The 25,759-nt window shown below is 34.8% G+C and overlaps 7 protein-coding genes and 1 long non-coding RNA gene across 12 annotated transcripts in view; 5 read left to right on the top strand and 3 right to left on the bottom strand.

The window, feature by feature from the left end:
- Positions 1 to 2,535, top strand: part of LOC115234434 (G-protein coupled receptor 143-like) — a 3,697-nt gene extending 1,162 nt beyond the window's left edge. The window contains exons 1-6 of one of the 2 annotated variants that reach the window (XM_029805507.1): positions 311 to 515; positions 937 to 1,042; positions 1,219 to 1,313; positions 1,382 to 1,560; positions 1,638 to 1,965; positions 2,046 to 2,535. In XM_029805507.1, coding sequence (XP_029661367.1) covers positions 366 to 515; positions 937 to 1,042; positions 1,219 to 1,313; positions 1,382 to 1,560; positions 1,638 to 1,965; positions 2,046 to 2,288 — 1,101 coding nt within the window. In that variant the 5' untranslated portion in view covers positions 311 to 365 and the 3' untranslated portion in view covers positions 2,289 to 2,535. Of the gene's footprint in view, positions 1 to 310; positions 516 to 936; positions 1,043 to 1,218; positions 1,314 to 1,381; positions 1,561 to 1,637; positions 1,966 to 2,045 lie in introns of those variants that run through there. The other variant, XM_029805508.1, reaches the window with a different exon arrangement.
- Positions 2,536 to 2,885: 350 nt separating this feature from the next.
- Positions 2,886 to 7,426, bottom strand: LOC115234346 (A-kinase anchor protein 10, mitochondrial). Of its 2 annotated transcripts, none has more exons than XM_029805364.1 (10): positions 7,292 to 7,426; positions 5,749 to 6,532; positions 5,549 to 5,672; positions 5,336 to 5,472; positions 5,079 to 5,229; positions 4,849 to 4,963; positions 4,540 to 4,714; positions 4,285 to 4,358; positions 4,156 to 4,208; positions 2,886 to 4,039 (listed from the first exon to the last, which is right to left on the bottom strand). In XM_029805364.1, exons 1-10 carry the CDS (start codon positions 7,305 to 7,307, stop codon positions 3,950 to 3,952), a joined length of 1,719 nt encoding a protein of 572 aa, XP_029661224.1. In that variant the 5' UTR covers positions 7,308 to 7,426; the 3' UTR covers positions 2,886 to 3,949. The 2 variants fall into 2 exon arrangements, with proteins under 2 accessions (XP_029661224.1, XP_029661223.1); XM_029805363.1 differs by lacking the exon at positions 7,292 to 7,426 and adding an exon at positions 6,985 to 7,285.
- An 88-nt stretch (positions 7,427 to 7,514) lies between these two features.
- LOC115234351 lies at positions 7,515 to 10,098 on the top strand. Of its 2 annotated transcripts, none has more exons than XM_029805372.1 (4): positions 7,515 to 7,640; positions 8,149 to 8,855; positions 9,234 to 9,658; positions 9,978 to 10,098. In XM_029805372.1, the coding sequence occupies exons 2-4, from the start codon at positions 8,673 to 8,675 to the stop codon at positions 10,006 to 10,008; spliced, it is 639 nt and encodes a 212-aa protein (XP_029661232.1). In that variant the 5' UTR covers positions 7,515 to 7,640; positions 8,149 to 8,672; the 3' UTR covers positions 10,009 to 10,098. The 2 variants fall into 2 exon arrangements, with proteins under 2 accessions (XP_029661232.1, XP_029661231.1); XM_029805371.1 differs by lacking the exon at positions 7,515 to 7,640 and adding an exon at positions 7,769 to 7,953.
- A 151-nt stretch (positions 10,099 to 10,249) lies between these two features.
- On the top strand, positions 10,250 to 11,625 carry LOC115234349. Its single transcript, XM_029805369.1, has one exon. It carries the CDS (start codon positions 10,440 to 10,442, stop codon positions 11,277 to 11,279), a length of 840 nt encoding a protein of 279 aa, XP_029661229.1. The 5' UTR covers positions 10,250 to 10,439; the 3' UTR covers positions 11,280 to 11,625.
- A 479-nt stretch (positions 11,626 to 12,104) lies between these two features.
- LOC115234352 lies at positions 12,105 to 13,851 on the top strand. The gene is made up of 2 exons (XM_029805373.1): positions 12,105 to 13,551; positions 13,735 to 13,851. Exons 1-2 carry the CDS (start codon positions 13,157 to 13,159, stop codon positions 13,811 to 13,813), a joined length of 474 nt encoding a protein of 157 aa, XP_029661233.1. The 5' UTR covers positions 12,105 to 13,156; the 3' UTR covers positions 13,814 to 13,851.
- Positions 13,852 to 14,945: 1,094 nt separating this feature from the next.
- Positions 14,946 to 16,104, bottom strand: LOC115234355. Its single transcript, XR_003883907.1, has 2 exons — positions 16,047 to 16,104; positions 14,946 to 15,929 (listed from the first exon to the last, which is right to left on the bottom strand). It is a non-coding gene; the product is annotated as an uncharacterized LOC115234355 (long non-coding RNA).
- Positions 16,105 to 16,290: 186 nt separating this feature from the next.
- Positions 16,291 to 17,301, top strand: LOC115234353. The gene is made up of 2 exons (XM_029805374.1): positions 16,291 to 17,001; positions 17,185 to 17,301. The coding sequence occupies exons 1-2, from the start codon at positions 16,607 to 16,609 to the stop codon at positions 17,261 to 17,263; spliced, it is 474 nt and encodes a 157-aa protein (XP_029661234.1). The 5' UTR covers positions 16,291 to 16,606; the 3' UTR covers positions 17,264 to 17,301.
- Positions 17,068 to 25,759, bottom strand: part of LOC115234343 — a 17,424-nt gene continuing 8,732 nt past the window's right edge. Inside the window, exons 2-12 of one of the 2 annotated variants that reach the window (XM_029805355.1) lie at positions 24,080 to 24,418; positions 22,477 to 23,929; positions 22,208 to 22,323; positions 21,962 to 22,102; positions 21,781 to 21,878; positions 21,519 to 21,702; positions 21,124 to 21,349; positions 20,789 to 21,039; positions 20,499 to 20,710; positions 20,238 to 20,394; positions 17,068 to 17,386 (exon numbers count right to left, since the gene is read on the bottom strand). In XM_029805355.1, coding sequence (XP_029661215.1) covers positions 17,381 to 17,386; positions 20,238 to 20,394; positions 20,499 to 20,710; positions 20,789 to 21,039; positions 21,124 to 21,349; positions 21,519 to 21,702; positions 21,781 to 21,878; positions 21,962 to 22,102; positions 22,208 to 22,323; positions 22,477 to 23,929; positions 24,080 to 24,397 — 3,162 coding nt within the window. In that variant the 5' untranslated portion in view covers positions 24,398 to 24,418 and the 3' untranslated portion in view covers positions 17,068 to 17,380. Of the gene's footprint in view, positions 17,387 to 18,827; positions 20,113 to 20,237; positions 20,395 to 20,498; positions 20,711 to 20,788; positions 21,040 to 21,123; positions 21,350 to 21,518; positions 21,703 to 21,780; positions 21,879 to 21,961; positions 22,103 to 22,207; positions 22,324 to 22,476; positions 23,930 to 24,079; positions 24,419 to 25,759 lie in introns of those variants that run through there. The other variant, XM_029805354.1, reaches the window with a different exon arrangement.

Genomic DNA, 25,759 nt, shown 5'->3' with positions numbered 1-25,759 from the left:
AAAGACTATAAAAAGCAAAAGGCTGTTATGGACCAGTATTAAGCCCATATCAGACTATGCATTGAGATTGAAATTTGACAAATCAGAATAAAGAAATTTTAGTCCTTTTTGTTCTGATTAGTTAAATTCCAATCTTTAATCTTCAATCTTCAATTTTCAATGCGTAGTCTGATACGGGCTTTAGACCATATTTATCTTTCTCTTTCCGATGTGGAGAGTTTAGCTATAAAGAACAGACCCAATCATGGCTACCAAGATATACCCAAATAAGTGAGGGATTTTAGAAAGTCACTAGATTTTTGTCACACGGTAATTGAGCGTTGAGCAGACACAGAGCAGAGATTTACATCGGATAATACCAAAGAATGGCCGATCCAACATTACAAACTTTTTGTTGTCATTATACAAACCGAACAGACAAGGCTATAGCGATAATGCAAGAATTTAATACTGATGCGTACAATACGGTGTGCATGATATCATCGACAATGGGTATGATAGGTGCGATTTATCAGGTAAATTTATAGGAACTGTAAGAGAAGTTACACATTTCACCGGTTTTTATTTTATAAAATTTTTACACTAATTATAATATTACAGTATTATTACCATTATAAAGAATAAATATTTAAAATATGTTATTTTTTATCACGTACAGAATTAAAATCATTCTTTAATTATAAATAAGATATATATTTAATATAAAAAATATTAGATAATATATATAATATATATATATATATATATATATAGAGAGAGAGAGACAGAGAGAGAGAGAGAGAGAGAGAGAGAGAGAGAGAACGAGAACATTATTTATACTTTATAATATTATGGAATTGAAACAAATTTATACGCATAAGAAATACCCCTGCCTCCTTTCTAATAAATATTTACAATTATGGGGAGGCTTCAAAGTCGAAAAAAAATTTTTTGCAGATATTACCTCGGGAAGATTTGAATATTTCTCAACGATGGAGAAGCTTTTCTAGAGGGCGAGATATTATTGTATGGCTTGCTGTTGCTGATCTCTTAGCATCTTTAGGTCTAGTTTGTTATCGCAATTTGATTATGCCAATAACTTAGTATATTATATGAATTTCTACAAATTAATCACAATTTCATTTACTTAATTTTGGTCGGTGAATACATGACAACAATATTGATAGATATACAATAATATACAAGTATGTTTTATTTAATTGTTCCATACTTGATTAGGTGTGTTTGTAAGGTCGGCATTGTGGAGGAATTTCAAGTCTATCATGCCAATGGAAGGCGATATGTCGAGTGTTATTTTTTGCGCTTTGTCGTCGGTAACGTTGATATTTTTACATCAGATACAAATACATGCAGAACTTTGCGAAGAGATTGTTGTTTGTAGGCGTGGACTCAATATTTCTATATGGCTACATGGATATGGACATTGTGTTATGCAGTAGACATGAAGTTATTATTAGGCGATAAAAACGGCTATTCTATATATTATCATACTTTAGCCTGGGTGCTTCCAGCCATTCTTACCTCATTTGGACTGATCATCTTATATATTCCAGATGCAAAGTTAGACTTTTACAAGTATCACAATTATCTTTGCATACACATTTTGTGATGATACTAAGTACAAGATTATCTTACAGTTGTCACAATTTGACATCATTATCCAGTGCCATATTGCGTATTCTTCCAAACTACTGTGCTACATATGTATTATTGGCAGTAGTCATGATCGCAAATCCTATTTTGTATATTGCATCAACTCGAGATCTTGAAACGGCAGTTTTACATAGCATGGCTCAAATGACTGGAAGGGAACGAAGATTGATACAAACAGTTAGATTAAAATTTGCTCTCATCAATTTGGTCTACTATGTATGCTGGACGCCCAATTTAATTAATGGGATATTATTGTGGACTCTATGGTTTAAGTTGCCGATTACGGCAATTATCACTTTGTGGTATATAATGGTATGTTTAGGTAATTCTTACTTAAAATATATGTGTATGCTGCAGCTTAGACAAGTGATCAAGACATCTTTAATTGACAGGCTGTGACAAATCCTCTTCAAGCGTTCTTTAATGCGATTGTTTATCAATCATGGAATAGAAGAGAAAAATTGCGTCTTGAATGTTGTCAAGATTTCAAATCGAGTACCAATATACATTTAAATGCGATCGAGAAAAGAAATAGTAGTGGTCATTTTTCTGAATCATCTCCACTATTGAATCCAAGAAGAGAATACAGACAGAATATACCACATATCAGCATAAACGGATCTTCGTCTCTGTGAGAATTTTTTACTGCCAGTCTTAGAAATGTAAATATTATATATACTATCCTATTTTTAAAGAGAATAATTTTAATATATAAAATGATTAAAAGATTTACATATCATAAAGTCAGACTCAATGTGCATGAAACTTTCGAAATCTCAGAAAATTGAAGTCTCGACAAGTGCAATAAAATTTTTTGAAAAATTTTGTGATATAAAAATAATTGTAGAGTAAAAAAAAATATTTTTTAATATTTTTAATATTATAGAGTATAAAAATATAATTTATATATATATATATATATATATATATATATATATATATATTACATGTGATGTAACAAACAAAAAAAAGTGTATATAATTTAGTAATATTTAATTATTCTCTATAGAGATAATAGAGTTCTTTTAAAATGGTGAAACAGGAATATAAGAATTGAAAAGAGATAATTCATATAATGTACAAATTATTTAAAAGAGAAATCAAGTTTTTGATGCATCTGCATATATAATGAATTGTTCATTATTTTTCATAAATAAAGCGCCAGTAATATATTTTTATGATATGCATTTTTGTAATGGTATCATAAATAAAAAGATATAACAAAATATAAATAGAGTATATATATATATAATAGGGATCTCATTATTTAATAACATTTTGTACTTAAATATTATGTTATATACTAAATACAGTGTTAAAATATATCTTTTTCTATATCATAATATCACGATCAACGGCGGCCACACATGTATCATTGTATATACAAATATATCATTATTATGTTTTAACACAAATATATCATTGTATAAATTAGCAATGAAAAAAAAATACAAATCTTATATTTTAAAAATTTGTCAATTTCTACATTAGTCATTAGAAGCGAGAACATTAATGTGCAAACGATATTACTAAATCATATATACAAGTACAAAATAATTAAAAATAAGAATTAATAAAATTTTTAGAATAGAATCAAAGAGATTAGAAAATGAATAACTTAAATTATTTCATGAGATATGTATAAATTTTAACATTTCTTGAGATTATTTCATCAAACAATAAATAATTCTTTTTTTCACAAAAAAAGTTATTTTGATAGACAGAAATGACAGAAAAGAAAATTTGGAATGATGAAGAAATTGTATATATATCAAATTATTGTTCTCTGCTTATTGAGTATTTTATAACAAATTAAAAAATAGGAAAATTCTCTCTCTCTTAATAGCCATGAAAAATATTAGAAATTATGCTGCTTACATCTTCCTAAATTTTTTTTATAGAAACAAATTGTATGTATATATATTTCACTTGTAATAAAGTTATTTACATTAATAATAAATTCAAGTGAAATCATCGATTGTTTAATTTATTTTTTACTGATTATAAAATATATTTGGCAACAAATCTTGAAATATAAAAGTATAAAACAAAGACATAGGAGACATTTCTCTCCACAATACTATCTGTACTTTCTTTTTAAAATATGTTGTATGTTAAAAAATTGATTAATTAAAAACATTTATTTATATTGATCATTTGTTTGGCACTTTGGCAAAATTTGCAGCATTATTTCACTAATATTTAAAACAAAGAGAACATACCTATACATAATACAAAATATTTTATACTTAAGGAAAACTTAAGATCTTAAAATTGTCATGTCAAATTTGCACCATCAAGAGGGAAGATTCGAAGCTCCAAGTGTCAAAGATGTGATTTCACGAACGATCATCTCAGCAATTTTCCATGCTAAATCTTCTTTAGCCTATAAAAAATTAATTATTAAATTATAATACAATATATGAATAAAATAATTATGTATTGCTTTCAGCATGCGAATTATTTTAATATTAAAAAATACAAGTATTATAAAATAATTACCTTATCTTGTTCTATATTTACAAATCGTTTTACGACACGAGTTAGACGAGATTCTGAAATTTACATATTTGATTTTATACAATCTCATATATGTATTAATTGAATCTTTTAAATATATATATTATTTACCATATTTTCTATAAGGATCTGGCTCTATTTCGGTAATAAATCTGCCTAAGTTGTCAACGTAACCAATGTTTAAACTGAAAAATATATTAAATTATTTTATATGGATTATATAAATTAGAGTTGATATAAAAATGTATGTATTTGTATTTATTAATCCTTGCCTTTCGGCTTAGGATGGCTTCCAGTTTACATTCGATTCCTATTTCTAAATTCTTTGTTCTTTGCATTATTATAAAAATGTATGTATTAAAATACCTATATTTATTGCGCCGCCATAAGGAATCTGGATCATAAAGTTGCCTGGTGTCAATATTCAGGTTATTCTTAATGTTTTTTTTATTATTAGGTAATCTACTGCCATTGCTTCCTATTTGAGAAGTGCTTGGCATACTAGTGCATATAGAGCTCACTTCACTACTACAATCTGAACCTGTAGATATGTTGAAAATATATAAAATCTTATTTATTTGTTATATGAAAATATTATTACTTATTAAACGAAATGATATCTTTATAACATTTTACAAGAATATTATGTTATTGAAATCATCAATTGATATCAACCTGTTCTCCTTATCTTGAAATGTAAACTCGGACACGGGCTGCTCTGAATTGTGCTGATTAGCTCCGATAAGTATTTATAATACAGTTGTGAAGATAAGAACGCCGGGAGATAATGCTAAAAAAAAATGTAACGCAATACATGGCTTTTCAGTTGATTACTTTTGATGCAAGAACTTATATAACAAGTATTACTGTGTAATAAGAGCAAGTTTGTGTAGTGTGTGGTGTACCTTGTTGAGAAAATTATACACAATTTTATTGGGTTTATCGAAACAATCGGGCTGTGTGCCCTCCTCGCCTTCGCGACAAATGTTCTGTTCTACAAGAAAGCGAATTTTATCGCTAAATCCGAGGGGCATAGTTGCTTGTAAGCTAAAATACCTACAAAAAAAACAGTAATATTTATAAAAATTCTTTTGTTCTCTCTTTTAAGTGTTTTATATATATAGTCTTAGATGTATTTTCTATACATAGCTTTAGAAATTACTTCTCATAAATAATAACGGCATCAGACTGTGCTTCTTCGGGATCGGCTGCACCTTTCTTCTCCAAGAGATTCTGTTTGTAACTTATAGCTGACATCCAAAAATCCAGCAGTTCTCGCTTATTTTCAAGTTCCATAAACTAAAATGAAAAGAATGAAAATATCTCTAACCAAAACTTCTGTCACAAAAATAATAATTGATAGAAAAATGTAAACCTCCATGAAGTAAAAGAATGCTGTCTCATTATACAATATATCTGCTAACTGTACATCGCCACTGGTGAGCACATCAATTTGATGTTTACAATGAAATTGACTTCGTAAAAAATCGTTTATATACCTGCAAAATAAAATTTTTTAGATGCATAAGTTACTTATTTACATAGCATATATTAATGAATGTATGTCTCACTTACTCTTTCTCTAGTATATCATATACTATGCTTTGAACAGCAGATAGGCACTGTAATATAGGCTCATTGTTTTCCTGCATGACAGCTTTGTCCATCTCTAACTTTAATTCTTCAGATATTTGACTTATACCCAGAGCTTCTTTGAGAATATATTTCTTGTAAATTCTCAAAGCATCCTGTCTAGTTGTTGTCATGTCGTGTCTCTTACTGCCACAATCTTCATTTGATTGTTGTGCTTTACTTATCGTGTGACTAGTCTTTGGCATACCATTTAATAAGGATGTTACATTATCGCTATTCTCATCAAATGGTACTTTGCTGCATGTTTGAGTATCTACATTATTAGGGAGTACATTACAACTAAAGTTTTCGTTATCATCTAAGGAATTAGGCAAAGTTTCTAATAAATCCTTTTGATTTGAGTGTCTAGCTTTTTCTGTATCTTCACTGGATATGCTAGATGCACTGCACAAGCATTCCACCTCTAGCCAGAACTTTATGAGAGCTACATGCCTTCTGGTGTCCATAAACTGAATGAAATAACCAAGGGCACTCTTGTCCATAAGTACTTCCGGTAGAGTTTTAGACAACCGAGAGCTGAAGGTATATGTTTCTTTACAATCATTATTGAGAATTTCTTCCTCCTCTTCTTCCTCGAGATTGCATAATATACCCGAGGGTGTTTGAATGGACGATGCACTACTGTTGAATGCATCTGTCGGAAAGTTTCCCGAACTCGTCGATTTTGTAGGTGAAGTTTCTAACAATCCCAGCTTATCCCTTTGTCCTGCAAGCATTGCATGCAACTTTATTATAATAGAGAAGATAGAAGTTAATTATGTAGATAAAAGAATATATATTGTTACAAATAATCATTTTTTCGCATATAAATATCTAAGATATTTGTATATAGATAATTTAATTAATTTCTGACTTTAAATATACAAACAGTAGTTATATACAACATATTACATAAAGTAAACAAAGTTTGAACTTGACGACATGAAATGCGATTGATTGAGGCAATTTTTCAAGTTCTATTTTCAATTTCAATGGAAATAGGATATTGGAAAAAAGAGAGTGGAAAAAGAAGAGAAGAAATACCGCGTGCTGTAAATGTCAAAGGGTCAGATATGGGAAACAACAAGGTTATACAGTGTTAAATAGAAAAGTGATTTCTTTCCTGCCGCGTATGTAATTCCGCTCGATGTAAATTAAGGGACAAACGCGTGTAATTACCAAACTTCTTAAAAAAATGGAGCATCGTTCGTGTCAGCGCGTAACATGATAAGAGTCGCCGATGACGTACGGGTCACGAAAACAATAACTACGATTACGAACGTATCCTACAGAAGATGAATGGAACACATCGGTTTCGCCGAAATGTCAAACTGTGCCGCGCGATCGGGATCGCAATCCAGCTGACAGATTGAATTTCGTGTCGATTCAGCCGACAATGATAATGAATCACACCCCGGTTACGCGCAAACGCGGCGATGCGCGACATTTCGCGTTGGCGTCATTACGGGCATAAGTGACAGATTACTGTGTGTTGTTTGCATCGTCGATTACGACAGATTGCGGGTGCAGGTGCAGTAAGAGCGCATCGCAGAAAATCCGAATCTTCGAGAAAGCACTATCGAGATATACTCGTAAGATTTACGGACGGAGAGATTCGGAGAGCTACGTTCAAACTAGAGAGATGCGTATTTTACATCTAAAAGCAACGTAAACATAGGCGCGCCTTCGGCGAGAGAAGGGCTAAGGGACCAAGAGGGTGTAGAAAGTGCATACGTCGCGAATGCAATTGCTAAATGCGCGCGTTTTCTATATGCTTTCGAAATACGGACAGTTAATACAATATGGCGCTAGTATTATTGTCCATTATTGTCGAGGTAACATATATATGACATTTTACTATATATATACATACTCAATTTTATTTACGAGTATCTGAAAAAAATTAATTATACTTGTTCAAAGATGTGGTTTTCTCTATATTTTTTACACCTATAATTATTTACACATTGTCTATATATATTTGACAATGTGTGTGTGTGTGTGTGTGTGTGTGTGTGTGTAATGAACGATATATGATCTGGAATTAACACAAAAGATCTCTCTTTGATCATTGTCGGATCTTCTTTCAATGAATCTTGCGATCGCTATCTGCAACCAATTACGAGAAGAGATTATGTTTTGTTTAAGGTAAATATTATGTACTTCATTTACATTTTTCATATATATTACAAAATAATCAATACATATTTCAATAAGCAATAAATTATAAAAGTTATAAAATAAAGATACCTAAAATAGCAATTTTATCTCGCAATTCTTTCGCGAAAATGTTTCTTTTTTTATATACTTTTTTCCATATAAACTTTTTTACTTTATTTACAGAAAGTATTGTACAGAAGTACAAGACATTCAGGATGAATTTTTCGAAATTACGCCAAGTGGACGATACCGAATAACCGTGCGATGTCGAGATCGAGCGCACACGTGCAAACATCTATGCACGACCAAAGTGGACGAGCGGATAAAAATATACGCGAGTCAGAGATTCGATTGCGAATGTACATACACTTCGAAGACCGGCTGTCAAGGTAGAACGCGTAGCGCGAGAGGGCAACGGCCGGGCATCGTACTTGAGAGATCGCGAAGCGAAGTGAAGGCTAAAAGGTGACGGAGACGAGAATAGGACGCTAGTCTTGCGAGCTGTCCACGTTTGTACCGGTTTGTCCACGCACGCCAGCATGCTTGGATCGTCACGTTCGAGACGAGTAAACCGGCTATCGGGCGATGTAGGTCCCCGCCGGAGAGGCCCCCCCGTGCGTTCGGAACGAGGACCGTAGCTTCCGCCGTTGGGCATTTTTCAGTCGTACCTCGTGAGGATCGATCGCGGTCGCGCCACGACGACGATCATGCAGCACGCCCTATGCAGCCTCCTCGTTATCGCGGCCTGTCGCGTTACCGCCGCAACACCCACGCCGATTAGAGCGGCGACTTACGACCAGAGGCAGACCGGCGACCTGAACGTGCAGGTAGCGCTCAAGGACCTGCGTGTAGTCGCGCTGCTCGACTCCAAACTCTTGGAAGATTATACGGTAAATGAAGCCTCTCCAAGAGGAAGTCACGCGAGCTCTTTTTTCCCCTCTTCTTCTATGGATGTTTATTTCTCTTAGGATGCAGTATCATTCTTTTATAAATTAAAAAAATATAAATTAAATTTTAAATTATGATATATATATATATACATATATATATATTGAAAAAAATATTTCTGCTATTGATATATTCTTATAGTTGAAATGGTCAAAACTTCTCTCTTTATAATCTTTAATCACGTCGTATACAATCTTTAATTGTAAGATTTATATTTAGAATATATATATATACTTATGTACTTCATGCTCAATAATTAAATGAATTGCTTTAAAGATTATTAATAAATATTAATCATCAACGTCTCGTTGTATTCACAGGATTATGATTACTTCTACGATTACGCAGACTTCACCATCAAGCCGGGCGGCAACAGGCCCACCTCAAGTCCCACCACGGAAAACAGCGATATTACAGAAGTTTCCGAGTCTCTTTCGTCGCCAAATTTGACTATCTCGACGTCTTCTGGTAATGTAAATTCAACTGAATACCGTAATACAACGTTACCGAATGACGAAGAAATCCCGAATGTTGATCCATCGAACGGTATCGCGAACTTGACATCAAATATGGATAACGATAAGAGCCAATCGAGTGAAGAGAACGGAGAGTCCAAAGCAGCAGTCGCTTCTTCGTCTATGATGAAATCTGCTGTACGATCACAAAAGCGTTGTAAATCCGGATATATTCCAAATGGCAACGGACGTTGTCGACGAGCACGTCGGCCGTGGTTGTCCTTGTTGCCGTGAGTACAATTGCAACAACAAATCTTCCAATCGATTGGATCTTTCTCCATTGATCGAATTTAAGTTGCATAATCGCTAGAAGTTAAGTTAAATAGAAAATAAATATCCATATCAAGTTTCAGTCATGTTTGCTTTTAATGATGAAATAAATTCTTTATATTTGTACTTTTGTAACGGTAATTATATTCCTGATATAAACTTCCTTTTATTTCATGGCTCTGTATTTTGAATTTCGATACTGGCAATGTGAATCCTAAAATACAATGCAAAAAACCTCCGTTCTTAAAATGCGATATATATAGTTAAAACAATTTTCAGGAGAAAACGCAACATCAATCTCGCATCGTAGAAGCTTGTAATTCTTCTTTCGATTATTTTGGCTCTCGACTTCTGCGGCTAATTGTTACGTATAAGAACAAATTCATTTAAACTTTAGAATATCTATATAATTACCTGCGCTATCTTCCCATCCGCTATCATATTGGACAAACAATCAATTTCAATCCCACGCCAATCTATATGTGATGTTTTAATCCAATAGCGAGATGGATCCCCCTATCATATAAATTCCACGTACCGGTTCGCGCGACGAGTCACAAGCACGGCGAACCCGCGCGATCGTCGCAGTTGCGAAAAGGATCCCGTTCGTTTCGCTCGTGTTGCCGAAGAGCAATACGGCGAAGATCGAACAGCGTCACTTACTTCAAAGTTCACCTCTCATCGCTCACGTATTTATCTATACCATACGTGCATATATATAACGTATATATACATATCACGATGGCGGTGATACAAATGTTATTCTTCCTCGGTACGGCGTTTTTCACGCTTGTCAAAGTTGACACTGCTCCGACGAAATATGATCAGCGACAGGAGGGCGATTTCAACTTGCACGCCCAACTGGATAATCTTCTCTTCGTCGTAGCCATCCCCAGCAACAATGATCTGCTCAGCGACCTGGCGTTGCAGGCTCTCGAGCTCAAGCAGCAATTGGTCTCCCGGTCAAGTTCGTCGAAGGAACAAGAATCAATCAGATCCGACAAAGAAAATCGTGGCATGGAGCCTTGGAAAGGAGCTGTGGAAATTATACAGATAAACGAAAATCATTCGAATAAAGGAAGTTCGGTGCAAAAAACAGAGGGAAAAAATAAAGAAACGACGAACGTTTCGAATCAGCAGACAATCTTTTCGCTCGCTACCGAGCAGCAACAAGATAAAGTGGAAAAGGACGACAGGATCGCGAAAAATGTGAAAGCTTTCGATTTTCCCAAGAGTCGCGAGGAACCGGCTATTATAGGATACTTCGTGGACGCGAGAAAAATACTTGGATCCAAGATTGAGGATGATGGACGGGCGCGAAATGTAGTTGAGAATGTTTGGAATTCCGACATCGAATCAGGAAGGCCGGGGACGGCGTTGAAGAAACAATTGCTTCGCAGAGAAGAGAATGTCGCGCTGCCCTCATCGAACGCTGATAAGAACGACGTGGCTTCATTATCTGAGGATAAACAACAGAATGAGCTAATATTGTTAGGCGGCGGTATCGAGAACTGCGGTCCAGGAAGACATCGCGACGTATCCGGCATCTGCCAGTTTGACGAGTCGACCAGGGCTTTTTAGCAGCTTCAAGTTCCAATAATTATAGTTTTTAAACATTGAGATACGCTACTTAATATCGTGATTATCTCTCTTGGTGCAATATTTCATTTTCCTCTTTTTGTCTTTCTAGCAAATGTTATACCAGATCTATTATATATTATATCGATCTCAAAAAGTTCGTTATTTTTTTTGTTTATTAGTGCAAAAGTCATGTCGAAGAAAAGCAACGAATTTTTTGATTAATTAAATGCTTAGAACGGGCTAAAATGCGAAATGGTTGTTGTTTTATATAAACCAATGTATGCGCGAAAGTTACACTATATGTATCTATCAAGCTTCAAATAAAATATTTAAACAACAATAACAACGTGAACATGCATTTAAATATGAATGGAAATCATACAAGCGATTCTCATTAATTTTATTGAATTTTTAAATTCTCTTCCGAATCACTAATTTCTTAAAAAACAATAAATGCTAAATAATTCCTATCTTTTCCTATTTACTTTTTTTGTTCTTTATATTTTTTTAAGCTGTAATGTATAAGTATCGAATGGATTCTTACTCTGAGGATTCTTAAAACATGATCCTACTAATTAAGGATAATCAAAGATATATACGATACAATCCCATGAAAATTTCCGAAAACGAAGATCGTTTCCAAAAGCGGTGGCAATTCTGCGACGACATTGATTCTTAGCACAAGGCGGAAGAGAAAGAGAGAGCAAGGGCAAGGTTACGGTAATAGGCGCCAAGAATCGCGGGATGGGGAAATGAACTCATGGCGAACGGCCACGATAGGACATTGCCCTTTACAAAGATCGGTTGCTATAGATGCGCATACTCCTGTATACTTATAGATATATATATCTGCACGTTGTATCGTCGTGCCATAACTATTACGCTTTATCTTTGGCGTCATCTCGCGTTCTTTCTCTTGCTCCTTTTTCTCTTGAATGAAACCGGTTACTGCCACAAGCGACACTTGATACATCGTTGATGAGGATCAGCTTCAGCACTTCCGCGTTTCAATCCTCAAATATTGTTATTTTATTATATTGATATTATCAAATTTCTTTCTTCTCTTTTCGATGATGGTTTTGAATAACTGCAATAAAGACAGGAGAATCTCTTGATTGATGAAATTGTTACAGGTCCCACATATCTTCTTGAGACCATATATATATTTAACTCGCCGTAAAATGAATAGTTCCTGAGCGACTGAAAATAAAAATGATGATTTTGTTAGTTTTATTTTCCAATATCAAGTAAGCTTATAATAATTTTTTAAAAATATATCCTCGACTTTTTACGAGAATTTACTAATAATTGAATTACGAATAAGGATGATGAAGTACGAATCTAATCACATTCGAGCTTCGGAAACTTCCCTCAAATTTTCACGTAAATTGCAAGTGGTTTACGGCATATCAACAGTGCTGTGACGAGACACATGCCGTTAGCAGCAGGTCGCTGTCAGCTCCGCCGAGGTTCTTGAACTTTTCCAGGGATCCGTTTCCAGAACCGACCGAAGGAAGGCTGTTCGAATCGCCCAGGTGGGGATCGGAATCGTCTTCTGGTACGAGACATCGCCCGGTCGTCACATCTCGGGCATCCTCCGTATTGTCCGGACACGTCGTTCTCCAACGTTATTTCGCTCGCTTTCGTTACATCTCCAGAGATACCCGGTCCTATCCAATCGCATTATAAAAGTTGCAAAAAGTGGTCGGCTGGTCTCGAGTTCACGTTCGTTGAGCCGGAGATAACTTGGCGAATTCGGCGATCCAAGAGAGAATACCTTGATTTTCTGGACTTGTCCAGGTTCTCACAATCAAAGTTGAACAGAAAACAATTTTTTAATTTAATAAAATCGGGAGGAGTTTGGAAACAGAAGACCAATGTTATCGATCAACATGCGTATATTCAAGACTGTGTTACTCATCGCTTCCTTTGGAACGAGCGTTCGGTGTTTACCCGTCACCGAGGAGTCGCCCAAAGCTGAAGTCTCCTCCTCGGTGATTCCGCAGGAGACAACGACGGCCGCGTCGATTTCCGATACCACCGATTACTATGATCAGCGACAGAACGGAACCGAGAACTATCGTATCCACGTAGACGGTGTGGTATTCGTATTTGCACCGGTCGAGGCACTACTACTCATGGCTGGCGGGACCGATTCTAATTTACCGATTTCCAACCACAGTGAATCTGCAATTCAGTCTATTGGCGACAGACCCAATGCCGATGGCATCCACAATAAAACCGAATCAGCGATCTCGAAAACAATACATAAGTAAGAGTTTGAGATTTCAGTTACTTTTTATATTCTTTTAAAAATAATGTTAATAGTTATTTTAATTATAATCATTAATGTTAATATCTTATTGTAACTAATATTAAAACATACAGTTTTAATTTTTTAATTATAAAAATAATTTAACTTGTTATGACGATACCACACACTTTTTGATTCCAGATCAGCTTTACGATTGACGAATCTCTTGGCGCCCTTAATACATCGCATACATCACGAACGAGGCATAAACGTGCATTAAAACAGCTCTTCAATACTCGCTTCAATATGCAATAGTGTTCCGTATAAAACATATATTAGAAAAATGTTATTTTTCTCTCTTTCCTCTTGATATTTTACAGGTTTTCTCTCCCCACATTTAACTCTATAATTATTTAAAATACAATTTTTAAAAAATCATGATAAAAGCATGATAAGGATAGGATATCTGCATCTACAGGGATAATAAACGAATACTCGTATAAAATATAATGTATATGATTGACGATGGATTTGATATGAACTATGCATTTATGTAGTACCTATTATCAATAAAGAAATGCACTGATTACCTAGTTTATGAACTCGACATTATTCATATAATGTAAAGCAATAGATTCAGTATCCACATATGTATTTAGATGTGATGTTCAACTTTGATGTTATGTTCTTATTTTGAGATAATGGAATTGCAATAAAATTGTTAATCAATCGTTAATAAATTAAACGGATATATTAACGATGATTATGAGGGGTTCTTACATTGACAATCGTGAATTTCTCAAATATGTTTACGTGATAATATTGGGTATCGATCATATAACTTTTTTAACCTAAGGCGGAAACATGAAAATTGAAAAATATTACCATTGAAATTAATGGCAAAATTTTTCACTTTTCACGGTTCCGCCCTAGGGAAGAAATTACATGATTGATACCCTGTTTTATGTGTGTTATGTACAACATAATGTTATAAGTTTACTATTATGCATTTGTGTTTTCTCGATATATGAAAATTTATTGAATTAAACATTAAAATACATATGTGTTATATACTTCTTGATGTATCATCACAATGTTTCCGATGAAAATGCTTAAAGCTATACTTACAGACTCTGCGTTTCTAAACCCTTTTCCGTTTCCTAAAATCTTTCGTTTTGATTGAAAATAGCTTTGTCTAAATTTTTACAACACATATCAACTTTGGTTTCACTCTAAGCAATCTAGCAAAAAATCTTTCAGATCTATCATAAACAAACATAATTCCTATAAAATTTAATATATATATTAAATGGGAAAACTGGCAAATAAAAGGCAAAGCGCGGGTATTGGTGCGTAAACTTATTATTGTTAAATTTTTAATAATTTGTAATAAATGTGTATTAAAAATGTACGATTAATTAAATGCTTAGAACGGGCTAAAATGCGAAATGGTTGTTGTTTTATATAAACCAATGTATGCGCGAAAGTTACACTATATGTATCTATCAAGCTTCAAATAAAATATTTAAACAACAATAACAACGTGAACATGCATTTAAATATGAATGGAAATCATACAAGCGATTCTCATTAATTTTATTGAATTTTTAAATTCTCTTCCGAATCACTAATTTCTTAAAAAACAATAAATGCTAAATAATTCCTATCTTTTCCTATTTACTTTTTTTGTTCTTTATATTTTTTTAAGCTGTAATGTATAAGTATCGAATGGATTCTTACTCTGAGGATTCTTAAAACATGATCCTACTAATTAAGGATAATCAAAGATATATACGATACAATCCCATGAAAATTTCCGAAAACGAAGATCGTTTCCAAAAGCGGTGGCAATTCTGCGACGACATTGATTCTTAGCACAAGGCGGAAGAGAAAGAGAGAGCAAGGGCAAGGTTACGGTAATAGGCGCCAAGAATCGCGGGATGGGGAAATGAACTCATGGCGAACGGCCACGATAGGACATTGCCCTTTACAAAGATCGGTTGCTATAGATGCGCATACTCCTGTATACTTATAGATATATATATCTGCACGTTGTATCGTCGTGCCATAACTATTACGCTTTATCTTTGGCGTCATCTCGCGTTCTTTCTCTTGCTCCTTTTTCTCTTGAATGAAACCGGTTACTGCCACAAGCGACACTTGATACATCGTTGATGAGGATCAGCTTCAGCACTTCCGCGTTTCAATCCTCAAATATTGTTATTTTATTATATTGATATTATCAAATTTCTTTCTTCTCTTTTCGATGATGGTTTTGAATAACTGCAATAAAGACAGGAGAATCTCTTGATTGATGAAATTGTTACAGGTCCCACATATCTTCTTGAGACCATATATATATTTAACTCGCCGTAAAATGAATAGTTCCTGAGCGACTGAAAATAAAAATGATGATTTTGTTAGTTTTATTTTCCAATATCAAGTAAGCTTATAATAATTTTTTAAAAATATATCCTCGACTTTTTACGAGAATTTACTAATAATTGAATTACGAATAAGGATGATGAAGTACGAATCTAATCACATTCGAGCTTCGGAAACTTCCCTCAAATTTTCACGTAAATTGCAAGTGGTTTACGGCATATCAACAGTGCTGTGACGAGACACATGCCGTTAGCAGCAGGTCGCTGTCAGCTCCGCCGAGGTTCTTGAACTTTTCCAGGGATCCGTTTCCAGAACCGACCGAAGGAAGGCTGTTCGAATCGCCCAGGTGGGGATCGGAATCGTCTTCTGGTACGAGACATCGCCCGGTCGTCACATCTCGGGCATCCTCCGTATTGTCCGGACACGTCGTTCTCCAACGTTATTTCGCTCGCTTTCGTTACATCTCCAGAGATACCCGGTCCTATCCAATCGCATTATAAAAGTTGCAAAAAGTGGTCGGCTGGTCTCGAGTTCACGTTCGTTGAGCCGGAGATAACTTGGCGAATTCGGCGATCCAAGAGAGAATACCTTGATTTTCTGGACTTGTCCAGGTTCTCACAATCAAAGTTGAACAGAAAACAATTTTTTAATTTAATAAAATCGGGAGGAGTTTGGAAACAGAAGACCAATGTTATCGATCAACATGCGTATATTCAAGACTGTGTTACTCATCGCTTCCTTTGGAACGAGCGTTCGGTGTTTACCCGTCACCGAGGAGTCGCCCAAAGCTGAAGTCTCCTCCTCGGTGATTCCGCAGGAGACAACGACGGCCGCGTCGATTTCCGATACCACCGATTACTATGATCAGCGACAGAACGGAACCGAGAACTATCGTATCCACGTAGACGGTGTGGTATTCGTATTTGCACCGGTCGAGGCACTACTACTCATGGCTGGCGGGACCGATTCTAATTTACCGATTTCCAACCACAGTGAATCTGCAATTCAGTCTATTGGCGACAGACCCAATGCCGATGGCATCCACAATAAAACCGAATCAGCGATCTCGAAAACAATACATAAGTAAGAGTTTGAGATTTCAGTTACTTTTTATATTCTTTTAAAAATAATGTTAATAGTTATTTTAATTATAATCATTAATGTTAATATCTTATTGTAACTAATATTAAAACATACAGTTTTAATTTTTTAATTATAAAAATAATTTAACTTGTTATGACGATACCACACACTTTTTGATTCCAGATCAGCTTTACGATTGACGAATCTCTTGGCGCCCTTAATACATCGCATACATCACGAACGAGGCATAAACGTGCATTAAAACAGCTCTTCAATACTCGCTTCAATATGCAATAGTGTTCCGTATAAAACATATATTAGAAAAATGTTATTTTTCTCTCTTTCCTCTTGATATTTTACAGGTTTTCTCTCCCCACATTTAACTCTATAATTATTTAAAATACAATTTTTAAAAAATCATGATAAAAGCATGATAAGGATAGGATATCTGCATCTACAGGGATAATAAACGAATACTCGTATAAAATATAATGTATATGATTGACGATGGATTTGATATGAACTATGCATTTATGTAGTACCTATTATCAATAAAGAAATGCACTGATTACCTAGTTTATGAACTCGACATTATTCATATAATGTAAAGCAATAGATTCAGTATCCACATATGTATTTAGATGTGATGTTCAACTTTGATGTTATGTTCTTATTTTGAGATAATGGAATTGCAATAAAATTGTTAATCAATCGTTAATAAATTAAACGGATATATTAACGATGATTATGAGGGGTTCTTACATTGACAATCGTGAATTTCTCAAATATGTTTACGTGATAATATTGGGTATCGATCATATAACTTTTTTAACCTAAGGCGGAAACATGAAAATTGAAAAATATTACCATTGAAATTAATGGCAAAATTTTTCACTTTTCACGGTTCCGCCCTAGGGAAGAAATTACATGATTGATACCCTGTTTTATGTGTGTTATGTACAACATAATGTTATAAGTTTACTATTATGCATTTGTGTTTTCTCGATATATGAAAATTTATTGAATTAAACATTAAAATACATATGTGTTATATACTTCTTGATGTATCATCACAATGTTTCCGATGAAAATGCTTAAAGCTATACTTACAGACTCTGCGTTTCTAAACCCTTTTCCGTTTCCTAAAATCTTTCGTTTTGATTGAAAATAGCTTTGTCTAAATTTTTACAACACATATCAACTTTGGTTTCACTCTAAGCAATCTAGCAAAAAATCTTTCAGATCTATCATAAACAAACATAATTCCTATAAAATTTAATATATATATTAAATGGGAAAACTGGCAAATAAAAGGCAAAGCGCGGGTATTGGTGCGTAAACGCGGTATTGTTAAATTTTTAATAATTTGTAATAAATGTGTATTAAAAATGTACGTTTCGGACCGTTTTTTGGTTTATCTTCAGCATAGATATAAATATATAAACATTGCATTGGTATTTTAAAACTTGACATACACAATATTGGTTGTTGCAGTCAAATTTCAAATTAAAATCGACAATTAATTCAAAATTTGATTGCAACAACAAATATTGTGTATGTCAAGTTTTAAAATACTAATCTTTATATATTTATATCTATGCTGAAGAAGGACCAAAAAACGGTCCGAAACGTACATTTTTAAAATACACATTTATTACAAAAATTTAATAATAATAAGTTCGCGCACCAATACCCGCCCTTTGGCTCTTATTTGCCAGTTTTCTTACTTAATTGTTACTCTGAGCCTATTGCTGTTATTATTGTTAATATATATACATTCTTAGTTAAAAAGGAAGAAATTGCACACACAAATATGATCACTCAAATATTTTTTCTAGTTTTCATCTATTAAGAAGTTTCTCTCTCTTATGCATTTTTATATCTATGATTTGTTACAAAATATTTCGCTATTTATTTTCTTAGCTTCTTTGCAGTAATGACGGTAATATAGAAGTGGTGCATGATTATACGTACATGATTAGTTATTAAAATTCCATCCTTTCATTTTAGATGATAGTATTTTGCATTTGTCATATTCTTCATTAAATACTAATGTTTTTATTATTGTAATAGGAAGATACCCTGTTTATTTCGCCATGAAAATTATAATGTCGTTATTTTACTCACAAGTCTAGATTTTAAATATTTTATAGAGATTTATATTGATTTTTATCGTCCAAGATAAAATTCTACAAGATGAATTGTATTCAGTGGGAACCAGTATTGGGTTAAATATATTTGCGAATAATGATAAACACGATTTACAATTATATATCTTCATAGGAAATATATTAGCATATTATACAATATGTATTTTTTATTATATATGCATTTTAATAACATTTGTGTATTTGGTATACACTGATACATTTATAAATACATCTTTAGAATTATCAATCATTATTCATGTATTTTGCCCAACACTGGTATGAAAAAATATGCAATATAAAATCGGTAAAATAAAATATTCTCTGGTATCCTTTTGTAGACTATATGATAATTACAATTGAACGTAATTTTAACTACAATTATTTATTTTTTGGAATAGTTGTTTTTAAATGTACGATTATATATATTTTAAAAACAGCAGTGAGTTTATGGTCATCCAAATTTAATCCAATTAACTTTTCCTTCTTTTCGATTTTGACATGCAATATTGTATATATATTCACTTCAATCCTCGAAATTAAACGATAAAATAGAAAATATAATAGAAAAACGAATAGATACAAAACATAATAAATGTAATAAATAGAAAGAAAAGATATGATTTAAATACATAAGTCATCACAAAACTTTCTGAAAAACTTGTTCACATCAAAATTGAAAGTTTCAGTAGAGTTTTCGTGATTAACAATATATATAAACCATTCGTCAACATATACTTAATGTAGTCAATACTAATTCAGAACTTGACATTCTTAAGTCTTGAAATTGTTCATATAATGTTATACATTGTTAGGAAAAATATATACGAAACTAAAAAGATATTAAAGATACATTAAATGGAAGTTGCGCTTCGTTCGCATTGAGATCTTCGCAGTCTACTTCACTGGGACCGCTATTAATAGCAAGTACAGCCTCGTCAAATTTTAATTCCTCCTTACCCGCCTACAGAGGAATTATTCCATTTGACATTTTTTCAGAAAAAGTTAATAATTTATGTTAAAGATATGGCAGTAGCTCGTGGAAGAAGCACATTATAAAAATGTATCGGCGACATCGCCGGCTATTACCTCTTTGAGCAGAATCCGACAATTTTCCACGACGCTACGTCGCCGATCTGACACATTGTTCAGAACTTCTTCCGGCGACTGATGCAGATTATCAACAATTTTGCGAAGCTCGTTCAATTCTGTCATGGTAGCTTCTAATTTTATCTCCAAGCTAGATCTGCAAATAATAATATTCCAAATAATTAAAATTAATTTCCATCATTCAATGATTCAATTAATTTAAAATGTTCATGATGTGTATATATATATACATAAACTTACTTCTCTTCTTTCAATTCCTGTATACATGTATCGTTATCAAGCTGTATGATACGTAGTACCTTCAGAAGTTTGGTAACGAGATTATCCACTTCAATCACTTGATCGACCAAATCCACAGATGGACAATAATCCGTCAAAGGTACAGGACCGTCATTAGTCCCGGTGTCAGATTCGCTTATGGAATCACAATCGTCATCACCCTCATCTTCCACCTGCAAATCAATATACAATATTTTAGATCAGTTATTAGTAAATCATACTTTTAAACACCACAAATTCGATTTACTTGCCTTACGACGATGTAAGATGGCCTGAGTGAGATTCATGAGACTAGTACAATCGTCGCCTATCTTCGTCTTCCTCATGTTATGCTCGTCCGTCGTTTCGGGAAAACTTAAAGCTCTGCGAAGAGAATCGCTGCTCGATACCATGTTGTGAGAATATGTATCGGGCAAAGGTACATCTTCCAGAACACTTTCCATCATCAGACATGGCTCGGTTTCAAAATCGAGCAAGTCAGATGACGATTCCATGCTTAATTCTATGCGGAAGACAAAATATCACACTTAACGAATGTAAACTTATAATCCATTTATTGTTACATATCTTACTTATATTTTATTACCTTTGTAAATCTGTTTGGATGAATCTAGGTTGGACTTTTTGTCAATGTTGTTTCTCGTCGCGAATGGATGTGTCGCGGCGTTTCGAATAGCACTAATTACCGCGGAAACAAAGGATCCGCTTTTCGGACTTGGCGTACGTTCCTTTAAATTCTGCTTAGAGTGAACTGGACTAGACTCCATGCTACTATTACTTCTGCTATAGGCTTCGTTATGATATATGACGTCCTGTGAAAAAAGAACAATGATATAATTAAACTTGCTATTAATGATCGCAAAGAGAAAATAATCTCTCGATTATTAACTTTATTGTATAAGGAAAAAGATAGTCATTTTTACAACTTGTTAGAATATTAACCTTTCATCTACTACTACTACTACTATCATGTATACCTACCTCAAGATCCTTTATCGAAATATTATAAGAAGCGATTAATTGATCTATCAATCCTTCTAATCTAGTGCTAAGTCCAGAGAGAGCAACAGCTGCTCCGGACATGGCAGCGCCTTGAGTTAGTAAAAGTTCCCTACTTCTTCGTTCGACAGCATTCAATTTCATACTCATTGATAAATTCTCCTGCCTAAATATTAATAAAAGCAAATAAGCTTTAAAATATTGTTCAAGATGTTTAGCATAAAAATTTTCATGAAATATATACCTTCTTTGTTCGCTAATTCGTACTAAGTGTTTACACTCCTCCGTTTGTCTTTCTAATTCCGCTTGTCGTTGAATTAAAGTCTCCTCTTTCTTCTTGAGCTATGAAAAGCAAATAAGTGTGAGATAAAAACATACGAATGATACCTCGTACTTTAAGAGAAGCGGATGTTTAAAAAATGTACCTCTGATTCGGCGTCCTTAAGTGCATCCGCCAGAGTAGCTTTCTCTTCTTGGAGGAAATCTTGCATCTCAGCTGACTCGGCCTCTAATTCTTGCTGTTGTTGTAGCAAGGCTTTTTGCGCGGCTAAACTTTTCTCTAGATCCTTTAATAAAAATATCGTAAAAGAAATAATTTCTCTCTCTCTCTCTCTCCCTTTCTACATCAATTTTTCATATATTTCATAATTATTGTTGTATGATATTCTTACCCTGCTCAACATACGACAAAGCGATTGCAAATCAGCTATTTCGACTTGCTGATTAGCAACAACTTGGCCCGAGGATTGTATATGACATTCGAGCTCGAGAAAGCTGTCGCTGCCCTCTGAAAAAAAAATTTTGTAGATAACGTAACTTCTATTTTATAAATCTTATTTTTACAGACTTGCGCAGATACGCAAAATATATACACAGTAATCTTACTTTATGAATAAAGTTATCGCTTATTTTTGCATTGTTACGTTGTTTGTTAAATTACCTGCGTGTTCTGATTGTGGAGTGCCCAGCATAGCCAGTATCCGTTGCGCATTTTTATCGAGTTCTTGACGCGCAAATGCGTGATCGGCTCGTTCTTCTTCTAAAAGACGATTTGCTTCGGCTAACTCAAGCTTCAGTCTCTCGTTTTCTTGCCGTCGTTCATTGTTCTCCTCATTCAATCGTCTCAAATTATCCTGCAAGACTTGTACGTCGCTCCACGCATCCTCTGTTTGGCAACTCTTGTGCAATCTTTCGATCACCTCGGGTCCGACGATGGCGCTTGGTTGGCCGGACATCACGTTCTCGATATCCTGCCCGGTCAAACCGGTCTGCGCGCTGGTCTCATGATAGATACGAGTCTTTTCCACAATTCTTTGTCTAGGATATGGCGGCAAGCTTTTGCAGTGAACGGAATTCGAATCCTTACCGCCGATAACTTTCTTTTCGACGGATCTACTGAGACTAGCGTCGCGACTACCGGGTCTACTGTTATTCGTCTTGTCCGTCTTTTCTCCAGCTTTCGAGATCGTCAGTTTATTTCTATTTCTACGTGGCAACGTTGCATATGTGTCCAATGCTTTATTATCCTGACCGGCAGCTTTATTATCAGATATATGCGAAGTGGTATTTTTGGCGCAGAGAGCACGGGGAGTTGACAAGGAAGGTAACTTTTTTCTTGTTTCCTCGGACGGCGTGGACACTGGCGTGCGCACTCCTCGCGTGCTGGAAGTCGCCCTTGATCTCGAGGAATCATTTCTAACGGCCCGTCCACTACGTTGCGCGAGATCCTTGTTGATCTCCGTGGTCAGCGCGGACGGTAGCGAGTCAGGCAACGCTCTCGTCCTCGTTCTCGTGACGGAAGACGAAGTGGGAGTCGATGCCAGATTGGACATGGCGTTGCTGCTGGATCGACAACCGTATGTCGCCGTACCGCGGCTACCAACAGGCGTCTTGGTGACCTCCACAACGAGCGATTCACGGACAGTCAATTTCTCTCTTGATCGCGGACGGTCCCGCTCCCGTTCCTTACTCGTGCTTTGCGTCTTGGTCAGGATATTTCTAGGAGTCGCTGTTCGCGACTTGGATCGCGGTGTCGTCACACCCAGATTCATACAACCCGGAGTTGTATTATTCGTTGGTTTCGCGCGAGCATTCTTTTGCGAAGTCTCGGTAGCGCTTGAAGTTTTTTTCTTAGTCACGCTGGAAGCGGTCGTGGTCCTCTTCACGTTCATACGACTCGTTCGTATGGACACGCTGCCAGCGATGGACGAACTTTCGCTACCACCCTCGCTCGTACCTTCCCCACCGGTGGCGCCTAGCCGAACGTCATCTGGCAACGTGGATCCGCATGGATCCTCGTACACCGAGCAACAACTTACAAGACTAGAATCGCAAGAGGCCTCGTCCAAACCACCGCAACTACTCGCGTAGTCGATACTATTCCTACTGCGTACCTGCAAGAAAAATTGGTCCAGATAAAAAACCGCTAGTGAATATCATTAATCATTACTATATAAAAATATTTTCAATTTTAAGTATGTATGTGCGTGGAAAAATTTGAAAATATTTTTTTTATAAACAAGAGAGATTTCACAAGAACTCACTCTTGGAACTTCCGTCGTGCAACCCTCGACTCCGCTGTCGCTGCCGTCCTTGCTGTCCTTATTCTCGGCCAGCGACTTCTCATTCGTTTTCTGTGACTCGGTAATATGGATCACCGTGATGTTGCATTCGCTGTTCATAGTGAGATCTGGATCTTCGTCTCCGTTGAGTGTCTGCGCCTCATTGATAGGCGACGCGAGATCCTCCGGTACGCCCGAGTCCTGCCGCGCCACGTTCTGCATCGTCGAGGATACCTTCAGACAATTTTCGGACTCGAGGCACGGGGTCTCCATTGTCACGATATCGAGCGAATCACTCATTTCGATCTTGTCATCTTGCCACTGAAAAATACGATTGAGTGTAGAAGGGAAAAATATATAGCAACTCTAACAATAAGCATAATTGTGCAATAAGGAACTAATCTTTCTATTTTTTGTATTGCAATACTGCTTTTTTTCGAAAATAAATATATATATATCTTCTTGTATAAAAAGTATTAATTTTACTCTTTACTATTTTACAATTGAATATAGAATCAAATACAGATATATAGATACAGTTGAGATAGTAGCTGGCTAGATATATTTTCAGCTCTCATAAATCTAACTCGCTCGTCTTCTGTTTGGCATTCCAGCCAGGGGGTTCGACCTCGTGTAAGTTAACGTGGAACGAAACTTTTTGCACTATATTACAAACACGTTGATTCAATTCTGAAAAGATGATCATCGCAAGCTCAGTATTTTAATTATTTTACATACACACAAAAGCTTTTTTTAAAAAGTCATAGTTGAGAAGAATCATATATCTGGAATCAACAATTTACGTAATGGACCAATGATGTAGACAGGAGCAATTAGTTCGCACGATGCCAAGTCGATAAAGCTATTTCATTCCGGAATCAAATTATGGCATCCCAATCACGATCATATTGAATTAGTCGAATGACACGCCTTGCAAAGGAAGTTATTTCGGATGAATCCCGGACAAATACAGAGGTCCTATACACGTTTTTCCAATTTAAATGGAAACCAGGAAAATCTCACTAACTAATGTTTTAGCAGGCAATGACAAATGCTCAATCGAAGATTTGATCGTTCTTGTATCTATATATTGTACATTATTCTATATTGTATTTGTATTCTTAATGATTTAATTTTTAATAAAAAGATTATTTTTTACTAATTTTACTTGAAAAATGCGTGGAAATTTTAATTTAGAAATAATATATGTAACAAATAAAATTTAATAAATTATGGATTAGCATTCCATCTGTCATTATCTTTACGAAAGGTCAGTTAATGCTTTAATTCGTTAAACTCGACGATTCAGGGCTTTCTCTTATCAGTTTATCTCTCTCTTGATATTTCCGACGCACCTATATAAAAGACTGATAAAAAACATGCGATCACGCAAACAGGAATATGGAGGTGATTCCCCTCGGGTGCGCGTTTCTATGTACATATGCGATACGGTTGATATCTCGATATTCGGTTACCGATATACGGTTGATATCTCGATTTTCAAATATATTTAACTATACGATTTTATTATACAAATGAGCCCCGAACTCTCATTGTCACCCGATTATTCGATTCCTTGTAAATCGCGACTCACTATATAATTGGAAAGTAATTTCGTGACTCAATATATATATATATATATAACATAACTTGACAGCATCT

The sequence above is a fragment of the Formica exsecta genome, unplaced genomic scaffold (assembly GCF_003651465.1).
Source record: "Formica exsecta isolate Colony F162 unplaced genomic scaffold, ASM365146v1 scaffold2, whole genome shotgun sequence".
Lineage (NCBI taxonomy): Eukaryota > Metazoa > Arthropoda > Insecta > Hymenoptera > Formicidae > Formica > Formica exsecta.
Note: the sequence above shows the minus strand (reverse complement) of the source record. Positions and strands in the feature narration are given on the sequence as shown.